The sequence below is a fragment of the Macrobrachium rosenbergii genome, chromosome 5 (assembly GCF_040412425.1).
Source record: "Macrobrachium rosenbergii isolate ZJJX-2024 chromosome 5, ASM4041242v1, whole genome shotgun sequence".
NCBI lineage: Eukaryota > Metazoa > Arthropoda > Malacostraca > Decapoda > Palaemonidae > Macrobrachium > Macrobrachium rosenbergii.
The window spans coordinates 27,409,352-27,434,768 of record NC_089745.1 but is presented as its reverse complement, the minus strand read 5'-3'; the positions used below and the strand labels follow the sequence as shown (position 1 = coordinate 27,434,768).

Genomic DNA, 25,417 nt, shown 5'->3' with positions numbered 1-25,417 from the left:
GAGAGAGACACACACACACACACACACACACACAGCCTAACTAAATGCATTTGAATTTAGGAAAATGCATAACCGTCACTGACCATCTCGACCTACATTACAAGCTCCTCAGAAGATGACTTGTATGTTCCTCCAAAGTTAATTTCCTGTGGACTCGAGAGTATTGCTTATTGAAGTCACTGTTAGAATTGACCATGCAAGTCACTGACACGGTTTGATCTGACAATATTAGGAGAAAAAATCAAAACAAGGTTTTTTTTTTTATATAAAGCCTTTATTGAAGATAAGATTTTAGTATCATGTGAAAGCGTGAATGTATTTTCAGGTTTGTTTTTTATTAACAAAGTGCGTGAAATCATGACTTACTGAATTTAAAAACTCATTGTTCGACTAAGAGAGAGAGAGAGAGAGAGAGAGAGAGAGAGAGAGAGAGAGAGAGAGAGAGAGAGAGAGAGAGAGAGGCAGCAGCAGCACCAGAGTACTTTACATGCAGCAGACCTTCAAACCTTCCATCTTTTAGCTTAGTATGCGCTGTACTCCGTAAGTGAAGTTAATCGCCTGTATTTAATTAGGCAGTTTCTTACTCATTTACTGGAATATTCTTCGAACTAAGTGTGTATAGCGCGAGCTCATTTCCTGCTCTTGTAAATGAAAAGAATGTTAAGAACATTTCAAACAATGGTGTTAGGATCCCATCGAGGCCACCGAGAGTATACCCCTTCCCTTCCCTTCCCTTCCCTTCCCTTCTCTTCAGTTAGCAATTATACGGTGGCGTCTTTTGTCGGTCCTTTTCCCTCATTGTTTGAGGAACCCTTCCCTCCTCCCGCTGAAGCCTCAGTACCTCGAACCTTCCTTCTGGAAAATGCGTTTACAGTCAATCGACTGAATATTCGATGTGGCTCCTAACCCTTCCTCCCCTCTCACCAGGTGGGATTTTTAAGGTTAATTGGTTTAACGCTGACGGATATCCGGGAGTCCAGGTGTTTCTGTATATACCCTGGTGGTCGGGTTACTCGGGCGGGGGCCTTGCTTTCAGGAGTGAGGAGAGTCTTGGATGAACGTTGCAGTGGAAGCGAGTTGTTAATGCACTTTTGCATTTACTTGGACGATGGCGAGGAGGAATTGTTGTTGGGGCGAGGAAGAGGGAGAGGCCAGTTCTAGAAAGGGGGAATGGAAGGATGTGAGGAGCGGGATCGCCATGGTAGGAAGTGGAAGCCCGTAAGTATGGCGCATCTTTTTTTTACGACACTAGTGGCAAGAGGAAGAGAGAATGGAAGAATTACGATTGGAAAGAGAAGCTGAAAGGATAGTGAGAGATTTTCTGTTTAAGGAAGAGATATTCAAATAAAATATCAACAGTATCACGTCGGAATGAAGTAAAAATCGAGTCAATTTTATCAGTTATCGTCACTTTCTTTCTTGATGAGCTGGGCGCTTTGAACCTAATGTCATTGAACCGCCTAATATGGGCATGGAGGCAGCGATCATGATCCTATACGTCTTCCCCGAGAAAAGTGGATTCGCCTTGGGCATCCTGTCCTGTGTGGTATTCACGAGATGTGCAACTAGATTCTGGTCCGACGGGACCATTTGCTAAAATCTTATCTGGTGTCTCGGTTTCTCCAGCTTGGCATGGAGGATGGACGGACCTTGCAGCACTGGAATGACGGGAATAGCGGGAGAAAGAACAGTACGATTTTTGGACAGTTTTTGCTCAAGTCAGGGTTTCATTCAGTAAGCCTAGATTTTCCCAACTTCACAATTGTCATATTGTCTGTTTAGACACGACTCTATGCCTTGTAGGAATTATATTTATGTGTGTTTCTTTTTTTATTTATATTTTTCATCCATTCAATAAAATAAAATAAAAAGTTTAGCGTTAAATTTGATGATGCATTTGATTTCGTGTTTACTTATTACTTAAGGTTGATGAGTAAAGTGCTTTGTTTGTTTACATTCTATGCCCTGCAGAAGGGTTAACATGAGAAAGAAACTCTAACATGTGTTATATTCAAATGTTATGACGAAAACGAAAAACCGCATGTCGAGGAAGATGAGTAACAGCTATTATGTCCATATCAGTGGCTCGTTTGAGCAGGGTCTCTCTCTCTCTCTCTCTCTCTCTCTCTCTCTCTCTCTCTCTCTCTCTCTCTCTCTCTCTCTCTCTGTTTATGTTGTTTTATTTGCCTAGGACATGTTATGTTATTTGCTAGAATATTAATTCACATTGATCCTTTAAAACGATTTCTTTACGTAAAATTCAAAAGAACTAAAGACATGTTTTCCCTGGTGTGATTCATTAGTTTTCTCGGATGTAAGCCGAATTGTACACTTCAGTGGCAAAAGTATCGAGACAGGCATTAGAACCAACTGAATTTTGGCCTAAATCCTTTGCCAGATGATTTCATTTATGATGCTGATGAGTGTAGGTGTTTTGGTGAAATCGAAATAACTGTCTTTTTTATCTTTCTCTGTAGTCTCGGATTTCCAATTAATCTGAGCACGCTTCTTCATCTAGCGTAACAGAAAATCGTTGATTGCAATCACCATTATCTGGTGAACAACGCAGCCGTCGTGGCCAAAGCAATATAGCTCGGAATCCTCCAACACCTTTTTTCATGATTCACCTGCGACCGTTAACTCGAGAGGTCGAAGAAGGGTGGAGTTAACTGCCTTCGGATTTGGTCGCTTGGGTTGGAGGGAAGATGAGGCCAAGCAGGGTGTGAGAGGGCACAAAGCGCGATGAAAGGGCGAGGAAAGGTGAGCCAGTGGGCACGGCTGAGGAAACTGGAAGGTAGAAGACCTTTAGCTCAGGAAGGAAATTCGGGAAAGTTGTCTGATGTGTATAAAAACGAATAACGAAGCCACACTTTGCGTAGGTCAATCATGAACCTCAGCACCGACAGAAGCCTTGTAGCTGTTAGGACAAGAGAAATGCAAAATGCTTTAGTTAGAAAAAAAAGAAATAAAATATCTGGATGTGATAAAGGAATCTACCTCTCTAAGAATATTTAGCCATAATAACCAAGAACTGAATTGGGGAAATAATATGGGATAGCATGAAGGCGTGGGAGGCTACAGAAGAGATGTTGGTGACTGGAGGAATAAGGCGCGAGTTCATTGGGAAGTAGGAAATATAAAGAGCCTTCCAAAGGAGGAGTTGGAAGATGGGACTTGAAGATAAGGTAGGAGAGTCAGCGAGGGGCGAAGAAGAGACACAAAGGCTGCCCCAGAGGTCAATAAACTGATATGGATTGTTGATGTAGATCTTACTTTGGACTTATCACTATAGGTCATTTACTCGTCAGATATCCTTGTTGTTTGTCTCTACAAGTAAGTAATGAAGAAATGACTTCAGGAATGAAGAATTTCGCTGAGTCGGAGCAAGCACAGATGGCAGCATTAGATGCTTTTGAAGGGAGTAAGGAAACCCACCAAGAGAAAATAAAATATAATACTTGAGGAGTGTGAAGCTGTGCTGTCAGTATTGTTATTATTGAATATATATATATATATATATATATATATATATATATATATATATATATATATATATATATATATATATATATATATATATATATATATATATATATATATATATATATATATATATATATATATATATATATATATATATATATATATATATATATATATATATATATATATATATATATATATATATATATATATATATATATATATATATATATATATATATATGTATATATGTATATATATATACACACAGTATGTATCGGAAAAGTTGCTGAATTGCTGAATTTAAACACGTTTTTAGTATGAGATGTAGGAAGGGCAGTAAAAATATTAAAGAAAGATTTTTCACTTGTTCTATCTCTCTTAAAATTTTCTTTTGTGAATATGTATATAGAAATAGTTAATTCTTCCTCTTATATTTCTTCATTAATCTGTGGTGTGGCATTGTTTGGAATTTTAGATCTAAATTGTTCAGTGAATGGGGAGAACAGCTTTGTAAAGAGTTTTGTTAGTGAATCACTGAAATTTTCACTTATTGCTTTTCTACGTTACTCTGAAGCGTGCCCCTTGAAAATGGAAAATGGATTTAAATAAGTGGATAGGATAACAGCCAAAGGAGGAGGAGGGGAGTCGTAAGGGGTGGCAGGTAGGGGTCGCCAGAAGTTGCAAGTCCAAGGTCAAGGGAGGGGGCATGCAAGAGACGGGGAGCGGCCGCTCTCCTATCTTGTCTCCTCTTGTTGTTGCCCAACCCCCTAACACCACCCCCCTCCCACTCCCCTCTTTATGCACTTGCGTTTTCTACCTGCCAGTTCCTCACTGTTCTAGCTTCTACTGCATCCTCCATGCCCTCCCTCCCTCCCTTATCCTAGGGAAGGGGGTTCCTATGGATGTCTAGTATCCTCACTGGGACAATAGACAAAGATACCTGCTCTCCCCTACTCATGGAATCCTCTCTCTCTCTCTCTCTCTCTCTCTCTCTCTCTCTCTCTCTCTCTCTCTCTCTCTCTCTCTCTGCCCTACTACAAAAGCCTTTGCGAAATTAGATTAAAGTAAATACTGATCTTGAAAGTTCGTGAGCAGTTCACTGAGTAAGCTTTATATATTGTTTTCGGTTGAGCGGCGGAAACTGATGGTGTTTGGAAATAAGAAAGCAGATAATTTTCTTTACAAAAGGAAAATCATCAAACTGCGAAGTTGATTAATAAAAGTAAACAGGTGTCGTGGGTCATTTCTATCTTTATTCAATTTAAAAAAAAAAACATCTTGGACATGGTGCACAACTGGAAATATGAACAACTGATCCTTGGCAAAGCTGTGATTATGTATGGTGTATTGCAAGCATGGGTAAGGGATATAAAATTTTGTTGCAGCTTCTCAGTTGCTTGATTTACCATGTACAGAAAACACATACAGTGGGATTTTACTTTGTATTGTGTGACTGCAGTTAGTAACAGACAATTCGTATAAATATTCTCGATTTTCGTTGATAAAAACCATTGTGATGTGGATTGAGAATACTTGGTACTCTATAAAACATCTGTTAATAATAATAACGATTGTATTAATAAGCAAACTAGTATCCTCATTATTGTAAGTAACGAGATGATACTACAGTGAAATCAACGAAAAGACTGCACAAAAGGGCAGCATCAAAAAAGCAAACTATGGTGCGGAAATTACGAAAGGTAAACCAACCATTCAATCTAATCTAAACCTTAACATCTAAAAGGATTGTTTTGGTAATCAACTACAAAATAAAGCTATAGTGTTTACAATAGCTTACCATTTCACTAAGTAATGCCTTGTGAATGGAGTTTGCCCATGGTAATCCTTTTCATGATATCCGCTGTGGGATGTTCTGTGGTCATGTACTAACTTAATAGAGATCTAGCCTTGTGAAACCAACTTTGGTAAGTTTCCAAAGAAACCGTAGGTTTATAGTTATAGTTTTCTTTGCCATAAGTTCGAAAAAGACTGAGGTCTGTGGATACTTCTTTGCCTCCCGAAAAACTTGAGTCCTCTCGATATTCTGTATCATGAACTGGAGTCTGTGTTCACTGTGTGACCATAAAATCATGACAAAGTTTTTATTGAGATGCAGGGGTCACAGGTCTAACAGATACATGGGCGAAGTATCTACCGCAATCTTGTGTCGGATCGGTTCTTGCTGTTGATGAAATTGTATTTTTTTTTTAACCTCGCTTAGTTCTTCTATATGTTCTTTTATAACCACTCTTCGCATTGCCATTCCCGTGACTCTTCCCCATTTTCTTCCCTTCCCAAGCGGTATCAAGTTTCCAGGTTTTTGTATAATAATGGGGCCGTTTCTCTTTCAACGGTGGTTTAGCTTTAATAAGATTTTCCCCACAATTTGCTGTTTTTATGCGGTGCCTGTTTGTGCGTTATTTTTTCTGTGATTGCTTCGTAATAAGATCTCTTTATTTATAGTAGTGAGTATATCCGTTTTATTATTATTATTATTATTGATGGCGTTTAATCAAGTATCTAGTATTGTCAACCAACATCAAAATATTTTTAGGTATATACAAATCCAACTCAGGGCTTTAAAACATGGACTGCAAGCTTCAATGATACATACATTTTCCCCTTTCAAGGTATAAATTTTGATAGCAAATGAATTGATTGAAGGACATCTTTCAGAGGGATTACAACGATACGTTACCATTCTTTCATCTGGCGTCTTTATGCGACGCCAAATGATGCTAATATCCCAAAACTTTGTTTCTCGACGGTGCAATTTGGACGTCGAGATAATCTGTCCTGTGACTTTATTTTTTATCTCTCTTCATTTGTAAGGCTTCTGACAAGACTTTTTGCCAGCAGAACGTGAATAATAATAGAAAAATAACAGTGCAAAGAAAACATTGAAAATATTTCCTAAGTACAGGCAGAGTGCTTTTGCCTGCGTCTATCGCTTGATAACTGTATAATAGAGGCATCAGCGTGAACCATGCCTTCCAAGCAAGAACTCAAGATGTTTGCATTTTATTTAACTTTCGGTTTGTATATCTAGTTTTAATAGACTTCCAGACAAAGGAATGATATATGTTAGTTAGATTAATTGACGGAGTCAAATATTGTACATAGTAATAATACTATAAAACTAAAATGACAATTCTCATTATTTTAACTAATCTAGTTTTTGGTGTCTACGTCAAATTTTAATGAAAAAGATATCTTGGATAGTCGCCTTTCTAATACATTTCCCTTTCCTCTCTCCATTTGTAGGTGTTTGTTTATTACTGATAGTGGTCCAGCTGAACCCAGCAGCGTCACAAATCAGCCAGCCAGAATCGACATTTACACAACCTCCGTCCGTTGCCGACAGTGGCGACAACTTCCTCCAAACAGACGGCTTAGGCCAAGACTCGGAACCACCGGATACCTCGCCAGCTCCACCACCACCGAATGACGAAACATCACCTGTGGATGTATATACACCTGTAAGTGTCTGTCGACCTAAACGTTTCAACGTTTCCACCCCTGTGCAACTGCCTACCAACGTTTTCGTTGCAGGTTGGATGGCTGGCAGCTGAGTTTTGAAGAACATTCTAGGGAACATTGTATGAGATTTAGTCATTCTGTGAACATTCTGTGAATGCGAGCAGCACCTCTCTCTCTCTCTCTCTCTCTCTCTCTCTCTCTCTCTCTCTCTCTCTCTCTCTCTCTCTCTCTCTCTCTATATATATATATATATATATATATATATATATATATATATATATACTGTATATATATATATATATATATATATATATATATATATATATATATATATATATATATATATATATATATATAGAGAGAGAGAGAGAGAGAAGAGAGAGAGATTGAGAATTCACAGAATATTCATATGTGAATAATCATAAACATACGTATATATATATATATATATATATATATATATATATATATATATATATATATATATATATATATATATATATATATATGATTATTATCACTTTTGTACAGATTCATTTATTTACCTGTGGTAATGTGTGATATAATATATATATATATAATATATATATATATATATATAATAATATATAATATATATATATATATATATATATATATATATATATATATATATATATATATATATATATATATATATATATATATATATATATATATATATATATATAATATTTATTTATTAATTAGCTAATGACTCGTATCTTTTTCTATGCTGTAAAAATATGCTTTTCAGGAGTGGGATGGGTCCTCTATTAGTGAGACGGACGACTCCTACTTGGCAAATCTGCAAACGGAGGATGCCACAACGTTAACTTTAGGAGGCGGCGCCAGAGAGGGCTATTTTACCACAAATTCCGTAGTTTTATTACCTCTTCCGATTAATCTCCGTGGGTACACTTCCATCAGCTTTCGTACCTGTTTGTTTGGTACTCTGCTGTCACAGGTGAGAAAGTTTGTGGTTTTTCAAGTGTTTTTCTTTTGTGGGAAGGTGAAATAAGGTTATTGGCATGTTTTCAGTTTCTATCCAGAGGATTTTTACTTTTGCCGATGACGTTCCTGATTTGTCTTGGTGTTCTCAGAGTTATGGGCACAGTCAATATGATATTCAGCATATTCAATGTTTCTGTCACCCTTTCATAGTAAATCTGGATCATAGAATATGTTTTTTGTAGTAGATTTTTGTCTAGAGCTTTTTATTATTAATGTGTATGTATATACTTAGCTCATTAATATGTGATTTGTCTTTCAAGGTTTAGAAATTTGCTATCCTTTTTGCCAAAGTTCGGTGTAACTAGGTATTGCGTGATGTGCGTCTCATATGAACGATCTTTTTTAGAGTCTAGAACACTGCGTTGAAATGACATAAAGCTGTACGCTAACTTCATACTTTACAGAGTGGGTCTGGAGGCGACGCTTTGTCTTTAGCTGTTAGTGAGGAAGGTAGTTTAGTGCTGAAGCTCAATCATCGCGGCCAAGAAACCATCACTACTCTCGGAAAGGGACTTAATGATAATGCTTGGCACAGAGCGTATCTCAGGTACAGTATTATCTCTTTACTGCACTCAAATCATTGTCCTGCATATTTTACATATTTAGAACGCTGTTTCAGTTCAGAGAAGCGCCATTTATTTTGTGTCACTTACCTTGAAGTTTTTTTTCAAATTTTGCAGGTTTGAGCTTGGAATTTTAACATTAGGCGTGGACCAGGAAACTGTAGTTATTGCAAACACGACTAGCAATAGTTCGTCTTTGATCGACCTTGGACTTTTGTCTCCCGAGCCACGTTTAAGGATTGGTGCCAATTTCACTGGTTGCATTCTGCAGGGAGCTGGAACTGAACTCACCACCTCCCTCATTAAACATTCTGGCGTCGATTGGAATAACTGTCCTCTACCTGATGGCACAGACTGCAGTGAGTTACTTTTTTGAGTTCTCTATGATTAGCTTCCATTTTTTAAATATATAGCTGCATGCTGATAAGTTGACTTGATATGTCATAGTTTTGTGATGTGATTATTTGCTGAAAAGATACTGAAATGTCCAAGGTTAGATATGATTTAATTTGAGATCTCTGTGGTTTAGCACAGCAGGAGATAAATAAGGAAAACATATATACACGTTTCCACTTATTGTTGATTATTGTAATTAATCTTGGTCAGTTCCAGTAAAGAATATTACTAGATTTCTATTTCTCTGCCTTTTGACACAAATGTTTTGATGGTGGTGTGGCTTTTTGCTTGGCTTATTTTCACTTGCTTGGTGGTCGGATGTTGCGATGACTACTTTGTGTGCCTTTCGGTGACGGTGTCCGCACGTCGCTACTCTGATTGACCCTTCCACATTTTTCTCAGGTGGAGGTAAGCATGCTCGCTCTCTCTCTCTCTCTCTCTCACTAATGGATGGGGAGGAAGTGGTGTTGGGTTCTGTGAACTTGGTAGGGCTACCTAGTTTCTTGGTTCTGAGCAAGTGCTCTGCAGTAATGTATGTAAGAATCATAGTATTTCTGGTATTTTGATTGATCTCTCTGTAATTTCTTTCAGTGGGTATGATGCCTGTAGAGACCTGTAATGATTTTCACATTTGTGTAAAGACTGGTTGATCAAGTAAAGAAAAATGTAGTTTCCATTTCCAAGTTGACATTCTTCTCAGTGTTGTTGACTGCGGTTGTGTGCAGTGTATGCGCAACCAAGTTTGTATATGAGAAAAATGTTATCAGTAAATTTGTAGATCAAAATTAAACTTGATTTATCTGGAAATTCGGAGAAGTTATTTTTATTTTTGACTTTTTCAACCAAGTTTTTAAATGAAAAGTTACAGTTATAGTAAATTTCAGCAGGGGACTATTGAACGTTTGATTCCGAATTCTGTGATCTGTTGTTCATTGCTTAAAAGATATTGATGATGTTAACACGTTAATTTCGAATAAACTTTGACATATATGCTGTAATAGATTAGATATTATGAATTTTGGAATATATAGTCTCAGTGTTTTACTTACATAAGACTAAACAAATTCACTTGAAAACATTGAAACTTACGCGAGAACATCAGTAGCGTTTCAAGGTTATTAAGAGCTCAGCCAGAGCATTTGTAATTAACTGAGATGTGAAAATTGGAGCAAGGTGAAGTTAAAGACGTTGGACAGTAAGCAGGAAGAGACCGAACGGAATGGATGAAAAGTAGTAGGTAGAAGTTGGGGCTGAGGAGAAGCTGCAAAGGGAGTTGAATACCGTCTACAGGGTGTATGCGGTAGGCACTGTACCGTTTAATATTAGAGAAACTGGGACGATTTTTTACTTCGTATGGTTGAGAGGTCTCTGTAAACACATTGTAACCATATTTGAGAAATTTTAAATAATTTATCTTTTTTCTCTGCAAAGATATTAAGGGTAAGGAATATTTTTTTTTATTTTAGCTCTTTGCCAGATAATCATGTGTTGTTAAATACGCTATAATGTGCTAGGTTCCAAACTGATTGTTAAGGACCCTGTGAAAACTTCAGGGCTTAACAACTTTTGTTTTAATGTGCTTTTGTTCAATTGAAAGCAATATTTTGAGGGTGCCATACAGATTTTTTTATGCTAAATCCCCTTAATGTGTTTAATGTCAAAGCTGAAATCTTTTAAAAATACCTGTAGTTTGTGCTTCAACTGCATATATATATTATATACACACACACACACACACACACACACACACATATATATATATATATATATATATATATATATATATATATATATATATATATATATATATATATATATATATATATATATATATATATATATAGTACAGTACTGTAATGATTTTTTTTGGCTGGGAAGCCTCGCTCTTATGTTTCAAATGAATTTGTTTATTTATTTATTTATTTTTTTACAAAGTTTGAGGGCAATAAAAAACAACAATCACACCTATTTCAGTGCATGTACAGACTGTATTGCTGAGTCAAGATGCATGATTTCTTGTGATGATTAGTCTGTTATTGTGAACGTTTTTATCAGTAAATTTCGTTAGGATGTAACATAAAGTTGTTGCACTATTACTGCACTTTCTCTATAACATAAGTTAAACTTTTGAATGACTTTTGCAGTAAGTGTTTGCTGTTTAATTTCCTTTGCTGGAGCCTTGTCAAGTAGAACTATTCATAATGCAAGTGTTGTCCCTGTTTTTGTTAGTTTATGCAAGGAACCCACCCGCACTGAAATTTGGCAGTTGTCGGTTTTTTTTTTTTTTTGACATGTTATTTTGCCTTTAACTTGTGAGAGAACTTTGATGCTGTATCTTGGGTTATGCGAACTGTATGATTGCTACTTAGTATAATATAAGAATGCATCAAGTTTATAAAATCTAGAGAAATTTTCGTGTATTTATTGATTTATGTAGGAGAAGGAGGATCATTCCTCGTGCTTATTATTTAGCAGTAGTTTTAGTTGTCTTGAGTGATTTCACATTAAATATTTATCTTTGTAGATTAATAGACATTGTTGTATTAATTAACTTTGGTTTATGCCTGGTTCCAGTCTTCATGAAAATGAGGTGCCCTGTTCTAGAATCTTTTTGAAATACTGTATACTTGATTTTAGTATGTGACCTAATTCATTTCCACACAACTCTTGGCATTCATTAAGTTATTTGATGGTACTTGAGGAATAAAATCTTGATTCCGTTCCCAGTTGGCATAAGTAAAATTTGATAAGGAAATCAATTCTGTCCAGGTGGCTATGATGAGGATCAGTGCTTCTCTCAACCATGCGGACGCCATGGTGTTTGCACTTCAACTCCAGAAGGTCCTATGTGTACCTGTTACACCAGGTACTCAGGAAAAAACTGTGAAGGAGATTCAGGTATACAACTGAAATATGTACTGATACTGAATTAATGTTGAGTGAATCATTTGCCTTTTATAGGAGCATATTGAAATAGTGAAATTCTTGGTGGTTGTAATAAAGTTTTCTTTATAGATTTTCAATTAGCCACCTATTTTTTGTTCATACAAGTTATTTATGTAGCATTTCATATGAATGTATTGATATTACAGGACCTTTGTGCCACCGCCCTGAATTCCAGTGTTTAAATCAGGGTATGTGTCAAGAAGATCGGCTGGGTAACTCAACATACTGTGCCTGTCCAGTTGGGTTCACAGGGCCCATTTGTGAAATTCAGATTGATGACTCCTTTTGTGACAACGACGACAATCCCTGCAGAGTAAGTTTTCATTACACCTTTTGTAGTGCATTTTGCTCAGTGTTGAAAAAATTTGTACATTTTTAGAGGTACAATGCATTATGCATGTGGTTATGTTTAATGTTCTTGTTGTTGACTAGTTTAATCCAATTTTCTTTTTATTTCCTACAGAATAATGCTACTTGTACAGTGAATGCATTTGGTGACATTTATGAGTGCCAGTGTCAACCTGGTTTCAGTGGTGAGCACTGTGAAATAAATGATGATAATTGCATATCTCAGCCTTGCTGGCATGGCGGCATCTGCATTGATAAAGTGAACAGTTTTGAGTGTGATTGTGAAGGCACAGGGTATGTATTTTTTAGAGTTCAGGTCTCATGACAAGTTTGCATGCAATTGACTCTAAAAGTGAAATTAGTAATTAACTGATATTTGTTTTTAGAAAATTATGCATCAGTATTATTCCTATAAAAAAGACAACTGTTATACATTAACTGATTTAAATAAAAAGCCTTTTTTTCTACCATTTTCCTATGGTTGCATTCGATTTTATATGGCTCCCTGGCTATTCTGTTTCTTGCTGAGTGACATTTACAGACTGTCTTTACACACTGAAGCTATTTTCATATTGAAATATATTGGCAGCTGCGTGTAGTTTTTTTTATGCTTGGGTATAATGTAATTATTTTCATACAGGTATAATGCAAATACTTCATTTTGAAAGGTTTGAAATAAAATACAGTATGGTTATAACTTTTCCTATCATTCTTTCAGATTTCATTTTGAAAGGCATTGTAATAAAATCTGGTTATAACTTTTCCTACCTTTCTTTCATATTTCATTTTGAAAGGCTTTGTAATAAAATCTGGTTATAACTTTTCATGCCTTTCATATTTCATTTTGAAAGGCATTGAAATAAAATCTGGTTATAACTTTTCCTACCTTTCTTTCATATTTCATTTTGAAAGGCTTTGTAACAAAATCTGGTTATAACTTTTCATGCCTTTCATAATTCATTTTGAAAGGCATTGCAATAAAATCTGGTTATAACTTTTCATGCCTTAAATATTTCATTTTGAAAGGCTTTGTAATAAAATCCAGTTATAACTTATCTGTCTTTCCTATTTCATTTTGGAAGGCTTTCTAATAAAATCTGGTCATAACTTTTCATGCCTGTCTTTCACATTTCATTTTGAAAGGCTTTGTGATAAAATCTGGTTATAACTTTTCATGCCTTTCATATTTCATTTTGAAAGGCTTTGTAATAAAATCCAGTTATAACTTATGCCTTGCATACTTCGTTGTGAAAGGCTTCATAATAAAATCCAGTTATAACTTTCCATGCCTTGATTTTCATGTTGAAAGGCTTTGTAATAAAATCCACTTATAACTTTAAGCCTCTCATATTTTGTTGTGAAAGGCTTTGCAATAAAATTGTTTATAACTTTTCATGCCTTTTATATTTCATTTTGAATGGCTTTGTAATAAAATCAGCTATAACTTTTTATGCTTTTCGTATTTCATTTTGAAAGGTTTTGTAATAAAATCTGGTTAAAATTGTTCATACTTTTCTTTCACACCTAACCAGACATTTCACCATGTATTATGTATGTTCTAAAAACAGTGATGTGTTATTACTTTAGAAATTTAATTTTACAGGGTATATACTTGAGCTATCTCCCTTATTCTTCCCACTAAAAACACAATCATTTTTATGTTTAATATCCTCAGTTCAGGATCTACCTCAACAGTTTTACTTTTTTTGGCTGTTTACAACCTTTTATGCTTTACTCAGAGAAAAATGTTTCTCTGTAATGATAGAATATCTATTGCCTCCAGGTATGATGGGGATATATGTGAAACAAACATTGATGAATGCTTATTGCTAGATCCATGCACAAATGGAGCGACTTGTTTTGATCTCTATGGTGATTATGAGTGTGCCTGTACCCCTGGGTATTCCGGAAAGCACTGTGAAGTGGTAAGTATGAGTTTTGTTTTCTGTTTCATGTTCATTCCATATTGATTGGAAGTAATTTAGGTTAATTCAAAACATTCTTCTACATTATGTGAAACTAAACACAGTTTGGTAATTCTTCCTTTTATCGTGTGATCTTCTGTTTTTCTGGAATAGTTTCAGTTGGGTGTTAAGGTTGATCCCAATTTGCAGTGCTTTAAAGGTTTGGCCTAACAGGTCACATAACAAGCTTTCTTACTAGTGTAAGCTAGGAATACATATTTTTGGGGTTTTAGTAAATCCTTATCTTACAGATAATCTACAAAGAAATTACTCTTGTATTGAATGGTTATTGGAATTCTACATTTTTTGATGCATTAATGACTTTCCTCAGTTACTCCATTTCACTGGTATTTTCTAACAGGATGAATTTTGTCCAGTTAACTAGAAGTGATGCTGTAAGTTGTGAATCGCTTGGAACTGCTTATAGCTGGATGAATGCAGTGATTTCAGCATAATGCCTGCTACAGTATAGGTTAGCTTCATTGCAATTATATTACTTTTTTCAACAGGAAGTGCAGGAATGTTCCTCAAACCCTTGTCAGAATGGTGGTTCATGTACAGACCTTAAGAATGGATATAGGTGCTCTTGTATCCTTGGATTTGAAGGAGACAACTGTGAACATAATATAGATGATTGTTTTAATGTAACGTGTCCTGAGAACTCGCAAGCAGTGGATTTTATCAATGAATGTATGTGCCGCTGTAAACCAGGATTTTCAGGTAATACTTTAATCATCTTTTTATGAATTGCATTACAGTAAACATTTTATTGAATAAATTTGGTTATACTAAAATGACCTGAGTGCTTGATCCTTATTTAAATATTTTTTTTAAGGTTTTCCTCCAGATTGCATAGAAATAGATGAATGCAACTCCTCTCCTTGCTTAAATGGAGGGACTTGTTATGATGCGGAGAATGCATACACATGCAGTTGCCCTCAAGGCTATTCAGGTACAGTATTTTTTTTATAAGTTGCTTTAAGGTCATAGACAGCTATATATATATCTCTCTGAGGAAATAATCTTTATGTAGCAGCTAGGGTATAAGTCAAGGCTAGCAGTGGAAGAAAAAACTGATGCTGTCAATCTGAATATTCCACCTTGATAGTCACAAACCTGAGAATATTGAAAACAAAAGGGGAAAAATAATTATGTAGTAAAAATGTAAAAATACATACAAAATGCAATTTATTAATGTTTTTTTAGTTCAATAATGCACCTCTCAAATTTATTACTTGTCTAGATTCTGTTTTCTGATTAAATTCTTGAGCATAATATTTTTTTACGTATAAATCCACAAGTAATACCACATATTTTTCTGAATACCGTTTATTTTTCTTTTATTAAAACTGATGGTACATGGAAAGTTTTTTTAGAGCACTGGCTTTGGAACCTTTTTTTTTGGTAATACTTTGCTTCGTGCACCAGGCTGCGTTCCACAAAGGAAAGTCCATTTTTTTGATTAGAGGATTTGCATAAAAAGTGTTTTATAAGATCTTTTTATCATGATCAAAATAATCAATTGAACAGTGTTTTCTAGAATTTCCTAATTAGCACAGAGGGGAACCCATCACAGAATAATTTCATAAAATGCTGCTGTAAAAGTTGTATCCTTCCATACAAACATCACCAAAGAGTGAAATTGTGAATGGATAACATCAAAGGCCATACTGTGTGGCCTATTAGCTGGGAACTTGAACTCCCAGTACATCATATTTAAAATCTCTCTTGGTCATAGATTTAAGTTTGAAATTTATTATTATGAATTTTAATGTCTAAAAATGAACCTAGTTCACAAGGTTCATAATTTGTATTGGAAATATCAAGGATGTGAGGATATTTAGAGTGGTCATTAAACAGGATACCATATTCTTATATGGTAATAGATCATCAGTAAATCTAAAAGTGGTTTATTATCTCAACTCATAAAAATATCAACTCATAAAAAAAAACAAATACAAGTGGGCAATGTTAGGAATTTTACAATATTTAAGAATATCTACTAAGTTTATTTCAGTAGTTTAAATACTGTATGGTTATAGCATATCTGTATATCTGACTTGAAATATTTATAATTGAGGGCCATGGTACATCAATTAAAATCTTTGTTTGACAGCATGGTTTAAAGTTAAAAGTTAAAGTTGCTTGGTTTCTGTTCTCCACCACCTTAAGGTGCTCAGGTGAACATTAGCTAGGTTCCCCCAACTTCCCACCACAGACCCACCACTTGAGGCAGTAACTAACTGACCATGATACAGAGGTGTGATTTTACATTGTCCTGGGAGAGGCGCAAACTCCCGACATTCAAGTAGAATACCAAGATACTATCCGCCATGGTACAAGGCAGAAAATCAAATTTAGCTTGCATAGTAGTACCTTGACAGACAAATGTCTTGAACAAAACGTAATGGGCGCATACTATATTTCCTGATGTCAAAGATGCTCTTACCTCAATGATGCACCCCAAATTTGACTAGCAGAATTTTGAAATAACAGTTAAAAATAAGATTGAAACACTTACAAGTTGATGGCTTTGTTTTTGTTTGTGTGTGCACACATTCAGCTAACTGGATGCAGTAAGTACTGTGGTTTTGGCTGCTACATTATATTGATTGCAGTTTTCTAGTTCACTTTTTTTAAAGTTTCACCAAAAAAGTTGTAGGATTAATTAATAACACATATAAAGTTTAGTCAACCAGAATTTATTGACAGAACAAGATTTTTAGTTTTCTGTAAAAGAAAACTATTGTGCTGGCGTTGTCTGTCCGTCTGCACTATTCTGCCTGCACTTTTTTCTGTCCGCACTTTTTCTGTCTGCCCTCAGATCTTAAAAACTACTGAGGCTAGAGGGCTACAAATTGATATTTTGATCATCCACCCTCCAATCATCAAACATACCAAATTGCAGCCCTCTAGCCTCAGTAGTTTTTATTTTATTTGAGGTTAAAGTTAGCCATAATTGTGCTTCTGGCAGCAACATAGGGTAGGCCACCACCAGGCCGTGGTTAAAGTTTCATGGGCTGTGTCTCATACGGCATTATACCAAGACCACTGAAAGATAGATCTGTTTTCGGTGGCCTTGATTATATGGTGTCATGGCTGTAAAGAAAACTCAATGATTTTTCAAGTTCATTCATTTTAACAGTTAACAAGCTTTTCTCAAGTTGACAAACCAGTAAACTGAGAAACTTGAACAGATTACACAGTAACATATTCGTGTATAAACTGCCCAGCTGCGTTGCATCAGAAATTTCCTTGGTGTGTGCAATGGATGCGGCTACAGCTGGTGCAGTAATGAAAAAATTTGATAGTATTAGATGTAGTCTTGTGTAAGCTTAATCGCAGACAAAGGGAAAACTAAAAACACCACAATAGGAAATATTAGAAATATGGGGTAACATTTTGTTTCAGTTATACTTGGTTAAAACATGGCATGAACTTGACATCCCAAATAGAACAAATAAAAAAAAATGCATAAAAAATTAATCTTCAAAACCTTAAAATTTTTGTCACATTATTATAGAGTATTAAAAAAGTCACAAAAAGCAAATACTGTACAGTATTACAAAATTTACATTTTGATCATGATAGTCTTACTTACTAAGTGGTGAACCATTTTAATACACCACAATCTTACTTTCGTTAGCTAATAGTCAGTGTTGTTTGAGAATAGCAGAAATACCAGTACTGTACTGTACTATGGATGTTTAAGTTACTAGTCGTGTGATAACTCATTCACTGTAATCTGTTGTGATTACTGTACGTATACATATTTTTTAATTTTTTATTTTTAATGTTTATTTACTGTTTTAACAGGCATTCCTCTTGGGTTAGGTTTGGCTTAAAGAAAAACATACCCTTCAACTGTTAGGATGCATTGTAAATCTCTGAGACTTATTTTAGGAAAAACTAACGTCTTTGGCACCAGGAAATATGGTAATTCTTTATAAATGTGTATAGTCAAATCAAAAGACTGGCTTGCCATGCAGAAAAAAAGTAAAATTATGTTTGTATGCAGATAACATTATCAGTCATGGAGAGTTGATGATAATATCGATATGTTATAAAGACACATTCAGTACATGAATGGTAAATGATGGTCCCAGCTCATATAAGGACTTTCATGAAGAAGCATGCGCTGTCTGATCTAGAAAGCAGCTATCCCCATACCATACGTACAATACATTACTGTACTTCTGTATTGTACAGTGAATTGCATCCTTTCATCCATGAAACCTTGTCTTCACTAGTCATTCCAGTGTGTGAGGAAAACCACATTATAGGCAGTATTTAGACCTTTTATCATTTCAAATATTCACCATTTTCAGTCAAAATAATTTTTTTTTATTTTTAGGTGCAAATTGTGAAATTAACAACGATGACTGTAGCCCAAACCCTTGTCACAATGGTGGAACATGTGAAGATGGGATTGATAACTATGTGTGCACTTGTCCCCCTGGGTTTTTTGGAGATTACTGTGAAGAAAATCTCGATGAATGCTCTTTAAACGTGTGCACGAATTTTGTTACGTGCAATGATCTGGTGAGTAATATATGATAATATTTAATGTTATATATATTGTATTACAGTCATTGGGAAAATGGAGGCAACGCAGCCTATTACTTTTGTATCATATAAATGGGTAATTAGATTATGTATAATGATCTTGTGAAAATAGATGACATATTTTGGGTGGTCGAATGCAATTCTGTAGAGGCAATACTGACTTAGGGTAGCTTCATAACTGAGCAGGACAGACTACTACCATACATTGTTAGTAAGTCATACTTAAGTCAGAAAGACTAGCAACTTTCACCCCTCCTAGCTTGCTTTGATATGTAGATACTGTATAAGTAATACCTCTAATTATTCATGATAGAGCCTTCAGCCATATTTGTCCTTTGTGTTTGAGACAGTAGGTCAGTTTTACCATTATTTAACAAGATTTTCACATTTTGAATGCAGTTTTATAATAATTTACTCAATACCAGGACAAACACTAAGAACAGTATCTTTTGAGTACATGGCTAATAGCCATTCAAATATGAGCAGTAATGAAACAATGTGATGACAAGTTCCAATCTTAATTCCTATGTTCATGTCTGTTTTGGGGGTTATGACCATTAGATTAATTTTGACTTGGTTCGTTTGTTAAACTATAATACTACTGTAGATTTTTATTTTGAACTGTAATTGGCCTTTCTCGTGTACTGTAATGATTAAAAATATTCTGTTGCTTTTTTGATGCATTCCAGGATTACTTTGGGGTGAGTAAAGAATTAAATATGTGTACTGTAAATTTTTTGCCAATTGAATTAAAATTCCATGTGCATTGAAAGTGAGTGTTTTGAATGCTGATTTAATGTGTAGGTTGCAAGTAACAACTCAGGCTACCCTGACTCAAAAACATACATCTGTACAAAGTTTGTATCACCATGGTATATGTTACCAAGCAATAATTTTGAGGGAAAAAATTGCTGTATTTTTGTGAATAACTGCACAATCACAATTTTAGTATTATTTATAACTACTGGGATGAAGCTTCCATGGCTCAGTGAAAATCAGGAGTGTGGTTACTTTTTCTCATTTTGATAACAGCATCTACAGAAGGTTTTTTTTTTATCCTTCAACATTATTATGCCTCTACCTGCCTACCTACCTACCTTCTTAAAAGGTGAAGCTATTCACTCCCCTACCCAAACCTATTCCCTTTTCTCCTGTTTGTTGGTTCTCATATTACTCAGTACAGTATGCAGTTATTATACAGTACTTTTGCAAGATAATAGGGATTTTCAATCCTTAATTAAATAAAAATCTAGTAAAGTGATATGAAATCAAACAAAGCTTGCAGTTGTACAATGTTTCTTGCTATCTCGTTTTCCAGGCTTCCTATCAATGTAAAAACATGACAATGTAGATCTGAGCGTCTGGTGATGGTATTGATATCCATATTTATTACTGGATTGAGTATTTGCCTGTAACAGTGACATAAACAGTACAATATTTACTAACAACAGTACAAATAAGAGTGCTGTGTTTCATCAGTTAAATTTTATTAGATTTCATTTTTACAAAATGTGTCTATTATTGTACATGGGTAAATGCACCTGTGCACCTCAATTTAGGTCAAAATTTTCTACAAAACTTTATATTCTCTATAAACATTTAGAAGGCCTAATTCTACTGGCTAGCCTTGTTATCTTGAGCTGTTTTCAAAGTGACATCTGTTAGATTAATCATTGAATTCAGCTTTGTTTTTCAGTGTCAAATCATGTGTGTTATGCAGTAGCCTCAGTTCATTGCTAAAAAAAGGACACTCATTAAGAATCTGAATACTCAGAAAATTTACACACTTCTTCAAGTACAAATAATATAAGAAACAGGAAATGGGTAATTACTAGTGAACTGTAAAACTTTATAAGATGTCAAATATTCATTTAGACAATTAACATTACTCATCTTGTACTACTCACAAAAGAAAGTAAGGAAAAGGCCTGAGAAATTGAGATGACTAGCAGCAACAAAAAACAAATAATTCTTAAACATCTAAAAACAAGGTGGGAAGAGTCTTTACACCTGTTTTCAGATTTGCAGACTCACAAAATATGTGGTGTTTCATTCATGAATGCCTGAAAGTAGAGGTGGTGCAAATATCAGAGTTCTCTCATGTGAAATAGATTGCCAGTCTAAAGATCATCAAAAACCTTGGTGGAGGCATTTTATGATGGCAGTCCCCGGTTATCGACGGGGTTCCGTTCCCAACAGCATGACGACAACCGAAAATCGGCGATAATAGCACTGATCCCCGGTTAGTGGCGCCGATAACCGGTTAGTGGCGCCGATAACAGGTGATCAGCACCGCCAATAAGAGGTGATCAACGCTGATAACCGGTTATCAGCACCGATAACCGGTTATCAGCGACGAAAATCTGGTTATCGTCGTCGCTAGACAAGCGCCGTAAAACCAGATCGCCAGTAACCGAGGCTGCCAATAACCGGGGACTGCCTGTAATGGTATTGTGAGCTAATTAATTGCTATGACTCAGTGCTGGAGAGTTTTCATTTCTTGCTCTTGCTCCCAGTTTGACCTTTTTTGCCCTTGTTTGATGACAAATATTGAGTAGAGTATTTAATGATGAGTAGATTAGTTATTCATAGGTACATACAGTATTTTGTTTTCCTCTGGTCTCTGCTGTGGGCATTAGAATTGTATTTTTCTGCACCTTATTTCTTAGTTTGATTTTGCCATTTGCTTGTTAACAACCTTACTGTTAGTGGTTATTTCTCTACAGAGAGTAATTAAGTGTGTTTCTATATACTTATATGAGTCATTTATTGTTTGATTTCATTTTTATTCTTTTCTTATGAGAGAAGTTGGCAGAAGGAGGAATCTTTATGTCAGACAGTAACTTGATTTATTTTCAGAGGTTTAATATTTTAATCTTGATCAGTTTGAATAAAGTTTTCAAGTAGATGTTATAAATTCTCTGTTTTAAAGCTTTTCTATAGTTTATATTTTTTATAGTGTTGCTGCTGTTTGTCCTCAAAGAGATTGTGACTGTAGCATTTAAACAGTCTGGGGTTCACATGCCAGGAAAAGCCTCTGAGATTGCCTTCTTTTGAGACTGGGAAAGATACTCTGTCTGTGGACCTAGAAGGGTTCTCTGGCAAACAGGCTGACCTGACTCCACCGTTTGTATGATTGATAATACATATGGATGCTTCCTTGACAGTTTGGGAAGGCCATTGGGAGGATTGTCAGTTAGGGGGAAGATGGTCACCTGTCCTGGTGCTATTGGCCGTCTTCCCACCTCAGAAAATTGACACCTCCAAAAGTGACCCACATTTTTTGGTCCTAGACAACATGACTGCAATATCTTATATCAAGAGGTTAGGCTCATGATGGGCTCCTCTGAAGTCAGTAATTGCTAACGTGCTTCTGCAGTCCAGAAGTGGACCAGTTTGCCACATGCAAGAACCATTAACTTCCAGTGTATGCGTCTCTGAACCTGACATTAAGGCAATAGCAAGAGATGCAATCCTACAAGACCTGAACAAATGGAAGACAATATACCTTTTTACTTCATTATCCCAGATTTCGAAAGCTTTAAACAATTTACTAGCTTTCATCAGAACCGCTTGCTTAGTAGCCCTGAATTAGCCAGTCATTGGTTCCTTAATATCTCCACAACAGGCAAGAGAATAGATTCCATTGCTGTCCATCTTTCTCAATAGAAGGAGGGGATGTCATCTATGCATCCTCCTCTCTGAGTGCAAAAACTGCGGACTTCATCTATCCAAAATGTGGTTAGGTTACCTCCACTCTGAGAGCCCAGTTGAAATTGTTAAAATAGTTTTGCAGTTTTTATCTTTTGAGGTCAAGTGCCTTGCTGTTTTAACAATCATGACATACAAGGCAGCATTGGTAGAACCCTTGACTTATGGTTTTGGAATTGATTCTAATATAGAAATTGTTAATTCCATTCTCCAGTCTTAAACAAAATACTAAACTTGGTCAGTCACTTACCACTGCAAGAGTCATGCTACAGACAGAAATGGTGCTCTTAGAAACTCAGGCTCAGATGAACAGAGAACTGAGCTCAGTTTCTAAAGAGAAACTGCACTACTGGTAGGAGCTGTGCTACAGCCTGAACCACACTACAGGAATACCTATTTACTCTTGCACTTTAGGATTGAACTCATGGCCAGATTGCGAGTGTGGCTACGTTTTCTGAGAGATCATGCTAGCTTTGGATGGCCATTCTTTTTGGGGTGAAGTTCTTGGTTGCTCATCCCATTCTTGCTTTGAATTCCTTTGCTAGTCACAAGTTCATGAACTTTAAGTTGGAGCATTTGTTCCACTCAGCTATTTCCAGGGTTTTTTCCTTCAGCTCATTTCTCCCACCTAATTGCTGTTTGACTTAAAAACAGTGTGGATCTTTTCCAATACTTACTTAACATTTATGTTAAATGTCATTCTTCTTAACTCTGCTGATTGCTTGCAGCTATAGCATAGGTAACGGGAAGTGATATTCTTGCCTGCCTGTAATTCAGGATCTGTGGAAATTCACATGTGACATAGCTGTTACTTCATTGATTTTTCATTGTAAATAGCATTTAATTAAGTAATTTTTCTCCATTGTTTTTTCTCTTGCAGACTGGGGATTATGAATGCGTGTGTCTGGAAGGTTGGACAGGGAAGAACTGTGACATAGAAATCGATGAATGTGCTTCATCTCCTTGCCAAAATGGAGCAACTTGCCAGGATGGTCTTAACAGATTTATTTGTATATGCCCTGCAGGATTTACAGGTAAAAATTGAAACCCTTGAGTTGTGGAATGATTTAATTAGAGGTATTGATTTTTTATAAAATTTTTTAGAGCATTTTAAAAATTCTACATATCAGGAAGTATGAATTGTCTGTCTGTCTTGTAAACACTTCCAAAATTTGTTAAATATAATAACCCTATGCTCAAACCTTATTCTCCTGGGACTGCTTTATAAGACCTCCATTGAATCCTAGAGTTTGTGTAAAATTAATGAACAATATAGTAACAATGGTGTATGTAGAAAGTTAAAAAAAGTTTTCCTTTTTTGTATCTTGTACATGCTAACATTAGTGATCTTTCAAATACTCTTGAACTGCTAACTTATGTTTTGTTCTTGTAGGGGAACTATGTTCTTCAGACATTGATGACTGTGTGGAAAACCCATGTTTAAATGGAGGTTTGTGTATTGATGGTATCAACAACTACACATGTGACTGCTTAGATGCATTTATGGGAAGGAATTGTGAAGAGGAATATGATGGTTGTGCGTCAAACCCATGTCACAATTCTGCTACTTGTACTTACAATAGAGATACTCAGGAGTATTCATGTGAATGTGTTCTAGGTAAGATTTTTCTGAGAAACTGCTTTCTTGGCAGTTAGAAGTGACATACTTTTCCAAAAACTTATTTGTAGCATTTAGGTATTTACCCTTAAGTACTAGAAGTTTTTTTTACTTATATTGCCCACAAGTGAATGCTGTATGTCATAAAATGTGGAGCATTTACTCAAATCGAACAGTGTGGTTTTATCAGAGCTGTGTTGCCTTAGTTTTTAATTGGGGAAACGTTTTGTTAATATTTTTTAAGGATCATTAGTATTATTTATATATTTTTTAACCTAACAAAGAATTGATGTACTTTTGACTTGAAATGCTTCCTTTCAGGTTTTGAAGGCCAACTTTGCCAAAATAACATAAATGATTGTGTTGGTGTAGAATGTTCACTTGGAAAAGTGTGCGTTGACTTGGTTAACAACTATGAATGCCATTGCCCTGCTGGCTTTACTGGAGAAAATTGTACAGAAAATGTTGATGAATGTGAAAGCAGTCCTTGTCTCAACAATGGTGAATGCCTTGATGGTTTGGCACATTACAGCTGTGTTTGCCCTGCTGGCTATACTGGTAATGGAAGTGTTCCGTATTAAATTTTTATAGTTTCTTCTCATGTTAACTATTTGGGATATAAATCACTACTTATGCATAGCAATAAAATAAATGTTCATATTGCTGAGATATTTTATTTTTAAATTAAGATTTTAATGACTGGAGCCAGCATCTTTTACGTCATTTTTTTATTCTAGGGTACAGTTGTGAAGAGGACATAGATGAGTGTGAAACCTTAAAGCCCTGTGTCAATGGCATCTGTCAAAATGTCAATGGCTCTTATCAGTGCTACTGCCAACCTGGGTACTCAGGAGATCACTGCAACTTGGAGTTTGATGAGTGCCTCTCTCGTCCTTGTCGCAATGGTGGTCATTGCATTAATGAAATCAATGGATATAAGTGTGTCTGTGAACCAGGTTTTACTGGAACTGATTGTGACATAGATATCGATGAATGTGCAAGTGACCCATGTCAGAATAATGCAACATGTTATGATGATATAGCAAATTTCACTTGTGAGTGTTTGCCTGGCTTCACAGATCTGCTGTGCTCCACAAATATTGACGAGTGTGAGGTATGGCTATTATTTCAATGGAGTATTCACTATGATTTACTTAGCATCCATACTTTAGTTTTCCATATTTTAATCTGTGTTTTAATTCCAGGTTATCTTAGTACATGCACATTTTTAGATTTGCTTGCCTCATTGTTTTGAGAACCAGGAGGCTTAGAGTAAAGTTTTCTTGATTTTATACTGTTTTCTTCAT

At 35.5% G+C, this 25,417-nt stretch overlaps 1 protein-coding gene across 1 annotated transcript in view; it reads left to right on the top strand.

Annotated features, from left to right (window-relative positions):
* Nucleotides 1–25,417, top strand: part of crb (crumbs) — a 213,684-nt gene that overhangs the window by 97,837 nt on the left and 90,430 nt on the right. Inside the window, exons 2-16 of the mRNA XM_067103901.1 lie at nucleotides 6,751–6,965; nucleotides 7,742–7,951; nucleotides 8,403–8,545; nucleotides 8,679–8,920; nucleotides 11,727–11,855; nucleotides 12,050–12,216; nucleotides 12,367–12,545; nucleotides 14,035–14,176; nucleotides 14,725–14,935; nucleotides 15,051–15,167; nucleotides 18,570–18,757; nucleotides 23,373–23,526; nucleotides 23,886–24,110; nucleotides 24,432–24,668; nucleotides 24,848–25,224. Of these exons, the coding sequence (XP_066960002.1) occupies nucleotides 6,751–6,965; nucleotides 7,742–7,951; nucleotides 8,403–8,545; nucleotides 8,679–8,920; nucleotides 11,727–11,855; nucleotides 12,050–12,216; nucleotides 12,367–12,545; nucleotides 14,035–14,176; nucleotides 14,725–14,935; nucleotides 15,051–15,167; nucleotides 18,570–18,757; nucleotides 23,373–23,526; nucleotides 23,886–24,110; nucleotides 24,432–24,668; nucleotides 24,848–25,224 (2,936 nt within the window). The remainder of the gene's footprint in view (nucleotides 1–6,750; nucleotides 6,966–7,741; nucleotides 7,952–8,402; nucleotides 8,546–8,678; nucleotides 8,921–11,726; nucleotides 11,856–12,049; nucleotides 12,217–12,366; nucleotides 12,546–14,034; nucleotides 14,177–14,724; nucleotides 14,936–15,050; nucleotides 15,168–18,569; nucleotides 18,758–23,372; nucleotides 23,527–23,885; nucleotides 24,111–24,431; nucleotides 24,669–24,847; nucleotides 25,225–25,417) is intronic.